General features: G+C 32.3%; 1 protein-coding gene across 2 annotated transcripts in view; it reads left to right on the top strand.

Moving 5' to 3' along the window:
* Window positions 1-51: 51 nt before the first annotated feature.
* The window catches only part of Lrp4 (LDL receptor related protein 4), a 28,988-nt gene continuing 18,363 nt past the window's right edge, over window positions 52-10,676 (top strand). The window contains exons 1-4 of one of the 2 annotated variants that reach the window (XM_088202510.1): window positions 52-323; window positions 777-1,020; window positions 9,611-10,447; window positions 10,517-10,646. In XM_088202510.1, the coding sequence (XP_088058636.1) occupies window positions 903-1,020; window positions 9,611-10,447; window positions 10,517-10,646 (1,085 nt within the window). In that variant the 5' untranslated portion in view covers window positions 52-323; window positions 777-902. The remainder of the gene's footprint in view (window positions 324-776; window positions 1,021-9,610; window positions 10,448-10,516; window positions 10,647-10,676) is intronic. The other variant, XM_088202511.1, reaches the window with a different exon arrangement.

Raw genomic sequence — 10,676 nt, 5'->3', positions numbered from 1 at the left:
AAACATTTCGGGGGAGTTTTTAGGGGATGACGCTAGCCGGTGTGGGGGAACATTCCAGTCAAAGTTCGATCGTTGTCCGGGAACGTCCTGGAACGCCGGTTCTTCTCGATATACGAATAAAACGCATAAAGCAGATCTAACGTGTGGATCGCATAGATCTATACAATTCGAGATGATCGCTATCCAATCATGGGGTATTTTATTATACGCCTCCAATTCGGTGAAGAGCTTATGCGGACATTCGATGTCGAACATAATAAAATGATTTGATATCGACGTTTGCGAGTGCAGTTTTAAATAATTTATAAAAATAATAAATAAAGGTAATAATAAAAAAAAATATATGATATAAAAATAAACATATCTTTAAATATTAAAAAAAAAAAATTATAATTTAATTTTAATATACAATATTTTTAATTGATTTTTAAGCATGCTTATATTGAGATTTTCATATTGGCGTTTAAGCTGCATTATTTTGAACATATCTCACTTCTTTTGTTTTAGGCACATAAAAAAATGGTTGCCATTGAAATTATTGATTATTTATTTATATAAACGCGTTTTTACAATATTGTTAAACAATATTTGTTAATGTGTTTTGATCGATCTTTGTCTCGCATTGCGCAGTCGCAAAGCGGCCGATCCCGCATGAACACCTACGCGTTATATTTTTAGACGAAAATCTCAACATTTGCAAAGCAAAATAAATGTATTTATATAATAAACCTATCATAACGCAAACACGTTCATATAATACTTTTTATAATTTACAGTGTTTAGTAAATAAGTAAATTAAACTTTTATGCTGATTTGAATCAAGTGTTTTACAAACATCAAGTATAGACATGTGAGAGCTTTCGAGTTGAATGCTTATGCTATTATTATAAGTGAGTTTTAAAATGTCGCATATCGATCGTGATGTGCTGATTGAAAGAAGAAAAATGGATTCGAAGAGATTTCGAAGAACAACTTTCATCCAGTCGACGATACTTCTATTGGGCGCACTTATACAATCAGGTACTTATATATTTAATAAAATACCTTTAATTGCATACTTGCACGCGCGTTTTATTCCCCTAGTTGCTCTAAATTAAATTATGCAAATATTTGCTTCAATTATATTAACCTGCGCAATGCAAACATTCTATTCATGAGGCATTTCTGAATGAAGGGGACAAACTTGGAAGGCTTTTAGAATTTATATAAGAATATACATTTTATTTTATAGTGGGTTGGTCGTGTTTGTTATTTAGTTATACAATAAGCTTACATGTTAAGTATTACTTTTATAATAACATATATTAAAATTAAAAGAAACCGCTGAAATTATAATCACGAAATAAATTTAATTTATATACTCTAATTGCTGAAGAATGACTATAAATAGTCAATCCTTATCAATTGCTTATTATGGAAATTATATAAAATTATTTAATATTTCAAGGTCAAGTCATTTTTCGTACTCTGTACCAATGTTATTATTTATAAAACGTTCCTATAATTTTTTTTGAAGCATCCAAAAATATCTTGATATTATATATAGATTTATTTTTATATACGGATTCAGTATGAACATGGTTAAACTACAATAAGGGGTGTGTGGGTTGGTTTTTGGGGGTGAATGTTAAGGCGAATACGTTGAAATGAATAGGACAGAACTTTATTACTTATCGCAAAAAATTATACTTATTGTAAAAAATAGATAAAATATTAATAATGTACGTACTAAATATTAATAATGGCATCAACACTTAATCTTAATTTTTCTAGGGTCAGTTCTTAAAAAAAATATAAAATATACAAACATTGTGATTAAATTGATCGTTAGCGCACGTAGCCAAATATATAAGCAAATGTTTTATCGTATCATGTCCTCATGAGATTTTAATTTTTGGTAAATATTTATAGAAGAATCTCTTTACACAAACTCATTTTTCATGTTTTAGTCTTAGAACTTTTTCCTCTCTCTTTTCGACACTGTTTATGCTTTGAATTCATATACTGCTTTCGGTTAATAATATTTGTATATATTGTTAAAAATCAATAAAGAGCATAAAAAACATAGTTATTATTTTATTTTTTTTATTTTATTAATTTATTTAGCTTAATAGCTAATCTTTACATCTAACAAATTTAGTAAACATATATAAAAATATATAAAAAATACATAACAGAAAGAAAAAATATACAATAATAAAGACTTAATATTATAATATTTTATTTCTATATGTACGAAGGTGTTTTTTTATTCCATTTATAAAACCCGTTATATTTTTGCTGTTTCGGATTTCTCTTGGAAGACTATTATATAAATTAAAACCTCCGTACATAATTCCCCTAGCCGTACTCGTTTTCTTATACTTAATTATCTTTAAATTTTCTCTATTTCTAGTATTATATTTATGTACATCTTTATTTCTTATTAAATACTTATTAAAATAGTGTGGTAACATATTATTTTCTAACTTATATATAAATACTAAAACATTCATACTCAATATTTCTTGAACATTCAACCATTCTAATCTATCAATCATACTTTTACAATTAGTTAATCTATTTTTATTTAAGATTACTCTCATTGCCCTATTTTGTAATTTTTGCAACATTTGTTTATCTAATTTATTCAACATATTTAATAGTGTTGCACAATAATTAAAATGGGGCAATATTATACTATTGTAAATTATTTTTTTTGTATTTATACTTAATATATTTCTTAATCTAGATAATAAACCTATTTTTCTACTAATTTTTTTTAATATGTAATTACAATGTTCTTTAAAGTTTAATTTTGTATCAACAATTACTCCTAAATATTTTATATTATCCACTATTTCTATATTAGATTTATTTATTACTATTTTGGTACTATCATCTAACACATTTTTATAATTAATAAACATACATTTAGTTTTATTCTCATTTAATTTAAGTACATTATTCTTTAACCATATCTCTAACACACCTAATTCATCATTCAAATTACTCACAACTTCTTCAATGTTATCACCCATGCAATAGATCAATGTGTCATCCGCAAATAGATGAACTTTACATTTTCTTACGTTATTAACTATATCATTTATATATAAAACAAACAGTTAATAATAATTTTATATTTTTCATGAAAAACATAGTTCTATATGTCCATTACTGCAGTAGTAGTGCGTCACTCAAAATTGAACTCTTGAGTTTTCAATATCAGACACTTGAAGTGAGGCGGTTGCTTTTCTATGTCTCTTCAGAGTCGTCTTAGTCGATTCGACGTACCTTCGCTTGTTGCGAATTCAGTTGAACTCTTCATTTATTCAAAGTCAGATGCGAAATGGTAGCTATTGATGAATTTACTTCCGCAAATTCATCAATATAAAGTTACTGAAGAAAGTGATTTATTACGGCAGTGTTTTGGCCTATAAACTCTTGAAGTAATCCAGGAGTTGCACGTCCCTTATAATCCTCGATCATCGGATCAACGTGGATGATGTAACTGCCTAGTACAGATATGATATTCTCACGAGTTAAGTCGAAATCAGTACATTTTTTGATGTCATATTGCGGGGTGTCTGTACCTGCTTTGGTGAAGATTTGATGCGTAGTACGGTAAAAATGGGCTTTTATGCAAGTGCTTTAAAACTGTTAATATATACCGTCTAATGGACGTCCGCTCGTAAATGCAATATCGTTTGTTTACGTCGACAATCTTTTTTTTATAAAACATTTTTAGCGAGCCACAACGCAATTCATTACAATGGATAAAATATAGTCTCGATAAATATAACCCTGAATTATTGTTGTTTCTGAAAACTGCCCAAATATTATTGTATTTTATAAAAAAAATTGACGTAATAGAAAAACATTACATATTTTTTTTTAAATATTACTAAATTATTATACTTAACTAACTTAGCGGTGGCTTGTTTATGTCGGCAGTGTGGAGCGAGTGACTTTTATTTAATATTACAAATTTGAGAGCTTTTCCCAATGTGTCATGAAGGCTATTATATAATACAAACAATAATTTAAAAAATAACATTAAAAAAAAGTTATACTGTATATCTAAAATAGATGAGCATCATCCCACATACTAATAGCTATCGCTGAGAAAATCCTTGTGCTTGGTAAGCTCGTTCAGAAGCTGTAAGAGGAACGTTTTCAAGCACTGACATCCTGACCGCAACTGTCAAGAATAAGGGATACGATCGCGACTCTCTAGGGCCTTGACGGGTTGTCAACACCGCCCTTTAGCAACTTTAAAAAATGCTTCATTGATTAGATGCTACGCCGAAAATGCACTAATATACAAATAATGATAAACCCGTACTCTCACTTGTTGAGATATCTCAGAAGAACTTTTCCTTGAATTCTTTCCAACATCGAGGAATACTACACTTCACTTGAATTCCAGATCATGGAGCTATATTTAAGGACGCTACAAACACAGATTGTTGAAACTAGATACTTAACCTTGCAGTATATGATTCAAAGGCTAAAGGAAGTGATAGTTTTTGATGCAAGGACTTGTGAATGCAATAGTTGACATGCAGTTCCTCCTCCAGTCCAGCTCCTATAGTCGACCCTTGCCTTTCGATATATAATATATTCTAATGATTAATTTCTTCTACCTAATCGCAGTGGGCATCAGCCGTAATCAATTGCGGTTTCATAAAAATGTAGTGGAAAATATTAAAGCCACTAGATCACTCAGACACTATTTATAAGTGCTAATTCGGTTTAAGACTGTTCATTGCCACTTCATATTTATCCAACTAGTATACCAAATGCTTGCGATTTTCAAAAATTAATCCATGACACATTGTAATACGATGAAAAAGTGATTTTAGAACAGTTCTCTTAAATTCATGTGGTAACTTTTTAACCTTGCTGATTAACATCGTTGAAATAGTAACATAAAACCATGCATCTGCTTCACGTGTAGTTTAAAATTCTAACTACTTTCACCATTTTAGCTCATCATGATCCACTTTGGTCTTAGGTCCCCTATGTGTCTTTTCAGGATATTCAGGATTTTCAGGATTAAGACTTCTTAAATCATAAATATACTGTGCGTTCATTACCTACATCCTCGCTAAATCGCTATCGTTGTCATTCCAAGCTATCTGTTTACAATTGCCACCACAATGGAACTCATTCGAAAATAATACATTTTTACCTTATCCAAAGTTTAAAAAAAAAACTTAAAAAAACATTATTAACACTAGATAACACTAGATAAGATAAACTTGTTTTAAGAAATATTAAAAAAATATTTATAAAAAAATTATGTTAAAAAGGTTGACAATCCCTGCATTTTAATATATTTTTTTTATTAGGTTGTGTCATAGACCAATATTAAAATCGTGAAACAGAGATTGTTTCACCAGACAGTAACTTAGAAGAAACATGGCACACATGTTGTGCCATCCGCCGTGAGCGATTGTATAGGTAATGGCACACATATGCCATATACAAACAAAACCATACGTTTAAAGAGTGATAGTATACCTTCACAATAAGCAAATAAACAATAACTTTCAAAATAAAGATACTGGCTATCAAACTAAATACTTGAGAAAATGACGTTTAATACTTGATAATCTAATATTAATATAAACAGTCAGCTATGGCGCCTTACAATTTGCACAGCCTATTGTGTCTAGAACTATAAACTCGTACCGGCATTTAAATCATGAATTAATAAGTTAAGAATATCCATTTAACTCTGAATATCCAAAACTTGAATAATAATCATATCTAAATCTCAAATAAAGCATTATAAAAAGTATGCATCATTTTACACGCAATTATTTTCACTGCGTTATACGGATATCTGTATGTTATAATTAAGTGTATGTTATAATATAGAAGTTTATATTGTTACAAACAATTTATTAAGATAATATATATTGACTGAATACTTCAGTAGATTAAAACTGTTAGCACTGCGTGCCGAATCAAGCTCTTTGGGTCGGCCGGCAAGGAATTAATCACTCGCCAATCGATCAAATGTGCAGGTTCACACTTCGTAAACTAAGATGTCATGTGCTTGCGCCAGTCAGAATTTAGAATATCACATCTTGAAATTTTCATGGTTATTTTCTGACATTTAAACTGGATCCACGTCACAAATTATTTTTCTGTTGACTGATCAATGATGCAATAGTTCGTATATGGATTTGTATATAAATTTTTTGTGCGTTGATGTTGTTGAATTCCATAAAACATTCCATAAAACGACGCTCAAATAACATGTCAGAGACTTTTTATTTGTTTGAGTGACGCTCAATCGGTGGTCCTCACAATTTTCTTTGGAAAAACTAAAAGCAATTCCATTGGTAATTTATTTAATTTGTAAAAAGCTGCTCTATACAATTATTAAAAATTAGCCAAGTGATTCATAGTGTGACTGTATAGTGATTTCAAACGCTAAGTCACACCTGATTGAAGCATACTGTCTAAACACGCGCTCTCTTTCACACCACAGCGGCCCCATCTGATATCAAAATACTCGTATTTTTGTTCTGTTTCATATCCGGCTGGGCGTGTGTTTTGAAGGAGGCTGTGCGAGGGAAATCTTTTATCGATCGGACGCGCATGCGCGCCACGATTCATTCATAGTTTTGACGCCGACACGTGTACCGGCGCCGTCGGCAAATCTGCCCACAATGGGTGACGTTTGTTGTTCCAGGCCCGTGCGGCCCATGTCGTGGCCATGGCGACAGGCTAAATTGGGACCTATGCCTCTGCAAAACTCTGACGCTAACAACGAAGCATGTCTTGTTAACAGCGAACAACCTTCCCATAGATTTGATGTCATTGAGAGTCTTATTTCCGAACTGCGTAGACCTTTATTCTTCATAACAATACGATATTAATAAAAGAATTTCAAATCTAAATGTATACTTTATGATAATAAAAAGTATTTCATAAAATACATTCTATAAACCGTATTGAAATTAAAGTCGTAAAAAATAGAAAAAGACGAACGAATTATCGCGTGATTCTAACATTCAAGTAAAAGACTCGTGTTCTGAAAACACCCGCTTATTTCTTAGAAAGCTAAGACATGACTTGACAGGTTTCTCCAATGCGTCATCGTGGCATTTATACATCTATATAATAGTTATTCTGCCATTGCAGCTAAAATACGAGGAATATTCCAAATACTGTTACGAGTATATTTCTTCAAAATATACAATATATTGGCATAAGGTTTTTCTGAGGTACGCATCAACTAGGCCAGAGGTCGGCAAAGTGCGGCTCCGGAGCCGCATGCGGCTCTTTTGCCCCTAAAGTGCGGCTAAATATGGAGCTCTAAATTTGAACGTCTTTGTGTTGATTTGGAAAATTATAATAAAGGTTTGCTAAATTAATAAATAGATTTGGCTCTCAATTTTTTTTAATCGTTGTAATGTACATATTTGGCTCTTTGGCTAATAAGTTTGCCGACCACTGAACTAGGCGATTGTATAAGTACATTTGTAATGACACATACCTGTATAAACCAAAATGGGTATTTTCTTTGAAGTAGGTAAGAAGTTGTCAGTGAATCGGGATATATTGAGGACAAGGCAATATTAATTTTTTATACTCAACTTTTACAGTTACACATTGTCGTGCAAAAGAACTGTATCTTTTCAATTTAGCAGTGTGGAGACTGGACGTCGCAGTTTTTGGTGCATTTTATCAATTCATTTAAAATACTTAGCGATGGAATGCAGACCACCGAACAATCACTAATTTTTTTTGTGTGTTAAAGCGTTGTATAGATACTTTTCGATGCACGTAACAAAACGGTTCAAAGATGAATCGTTTCTGTTGCGTAATAAAAGCGCATCATAACTTTAATTTTTCTGGTTTTCAATCAGTTCGTGCAGCACCCATTTGCTAAGCTTTTTGAAGTGGTCCAGAACTGTGATTATCAATGCCTTTTGTGTACGTTTTCTGTGCGTGATTTTTATTCAACTAATCCTTGATGAATAAAGACCTCTACGACCTTCTTTATATTCAAGGCTCTAGTCTTCAGTATATTTTTATTGCTATCAGCTTCTACTACTTTACCGCCAATTTTGAAAACATCCAAAAAATATTTGCTAATTTTTAATTTTTAATTAAATAGTCATTTAGAATCGAATAAAGCACATCTAAACCAAATTTTGACCAAGTATCACTTCTTAGAAGGCAAAAATCCACGTCAAAAGCAATAAAATAGTGCCGTCGCAATAAAATAGTGGGAACTCTCCGAGCGTTACCGATATATATAAAATACAATCTATAAAAACATTAAAATTATATAATCCAGATGTGCTGTTGCTGATTTTTCGTAATTTCTTTGCTTCTTCCTTAGGTATTCGATCTGACTGTTCAGATCGAATACTTAAATTTACTGCTACTATTTTATCTCATGTCTAATATGTTTTAAACATTCAAAAGGCAATAAACTCAACAATAATTAGCAAACAAATTTTAGCACAAGCGGAGCCTCGTCAAAAAACTACAATCTGTCCATTTAAAAGTGGGTGCTTTTGAAGGCAGTGTTCCGACCCTTTTATATATTGTATATGCTTAAAAACGGCTGAAGGAATTTATACCTGAAATAGATCAGTATATAGGTACATCTCAAACAACTGTTAAGATTCATTTTTGAGGTCGGTTTTTACTTTTTTTTATAAATATTACATATTCTTACTATGATTTTTCCAGAGTTGGGCCCCTCAAAGAGAACAGGCCCCGGATTTTTTCCCTCTCTCCTCCCCTTTTCAAATATTAGTCATTGACTTATATTACTGATATATCATGCTGGTTTAATGAAACAATTTTTCCTGTACTAATAAACTATTTTTATTTTCCCGCGTATTAACTTCTATCGCCCCTTTGGGGTCGTCCAATTGAACTATTATATTTTTTTGACACGCAATTAGATTTTCCGATGGCCTTATATTTCGATAACCAATTCATTGAAAATATATCTAGACGTTTTAAAATTGTCTATAGTTAAATAATGTTTTTTTGTATAAGATGATGAGTAAAAATATATGTTTTTTATTACACCCTTAATTATTATTATGTAATTGCAATAAACAGATTAAGGAAACGAATCATTAAATGAATCTTACATTTGACAGGATTTATAATTGATACAACTATTTTAACCACACATTGTTAGCACAATTTATAACCAATTATTTTTAATTATAACTTTACTAGCCTTGTAAAAAAGCAAGAGGTTCTTTTAAATGTAAAATTAGAGCTATATTTATATATAAGAACTGTAAATCTTGGCTATCGAATATAATGCAGTAAATGTGATTCTTACCAAATACGATCAAAGCTTTAATATAAAATTTTATTAAAATTTATAAAGTTATAAATACTTGATTGCAATTTGATTATGAACCTCTAAATTTATATACAGATTGAAGTCAGTAAATTCTAGATTATTTTTATTCTAAAAGCCTGTAGTCACGCGATTTTACGATCAAATATTGATACGTATTTTATATCTAATATCAAATCAAATATGCCATATATCTGATTATATAATATGTATTTATACATATATCTATGATGTATATTTATATTAATTTTTTTGATTTTTTTTTAACAGGCGCTGCGCAGCAGATTGGTTATGGACTTCCTCCACCTATCGCCGATGGTCAACCAACAGAATCGCCTGTTCAGCGAGGTGCTGCCAGAGTCGTTTACGGCTCTGGTTTATTACGAGGATCTTACCCGACAACTCTTCCTTCAAATTCCACCCCAAGAGTCCGCGGACATGAGCCACCACCGCCACACATGGTACCGTTCCCAGGATCCATAGACCACCAACAAGCTGAATACGAACCACCCTACACCCGCAGTGGCGGTAGAGTTCAAAACGGCGCCTCTCCTTACGGAGCCGGTGGTCACGTTTCGGCAGTAAATAATGGAAGAATTGGCGGCCGAGGAGACGTATACACTGGCAGGGATCATATTTTGATAACTGGAAAGGGCAGGGGGATCAATCCGGGCATAAATCCCATGCAAAGACAAGATCACATGTCTTATGGAATGAATCCAAACAGGGGATCTATAGTGCACGGTAAGATGATTGATCAACCTCTGGGCGGAAGGGGATCTAATGTGGTGATGCAAGGAAATGAAGATGATTTAGCTGAAGATGGACTAGGAAATGGCGATGGAGATTGTAGAGCTGCTTGCGGGAGGGGAGAGTTTGAATGTCACAGCAGCTGTGCTTGTATCAAAATGGAGCATAGATGCGACGGAGACGCTGATTGCATTGGTGGAGAAGATGAAGTGGATTGTCGCCCGGGTCCAGCTAGAGCACCTTGCTTGGAATCTGAAGGAAGATTGAGGTGTCCTAGGTCTGCTTCTTGTATTTTGAAATCTTGGTTGTGCGACGGCGACGACGATTGTGGCGATTTTTCGGATGAAACTCATTGCGGTGAGTGCATTTTTCTCTTCTACAAGAATTTTACTTCTGTCAGAGTTATTGAATATCATTATATTGTAGGTCAATCAGCAAATTGCAGTGCAGATCAATTCGAATGCGCCAATGGCTTGTGTGTACACAAAAGTTGGTTGTGCGACGACGACAATGATTGCAAAGACAATTCAGACGAGCTCAACTGCACCAAATCAGAGTAAGTAGGATAATCGGAAACAATCTATCT

This window comes from Plectrocnemia conspersa, unplaced genomic scaffold (genome assembly GCF_051122295.1).
Source record: "Plectrocnemia conspersa isolate PC_06_02 unplaced genomic scaffold, ASM5112229v1 ptg000013l, whole genome shotgun sequence".
Taxonomy (NCBI): Eukaryota; Metazoa; Arthropoda; class Insecta; order Trichoptera; family Polycentropodidae; genus Plectrocnemia; species Plectrocnemia conspersa.
Note: the sequence above shows the minus strand (reverse complement) of the source record. Positions and strands in the feature narration are given on the sequence as shown.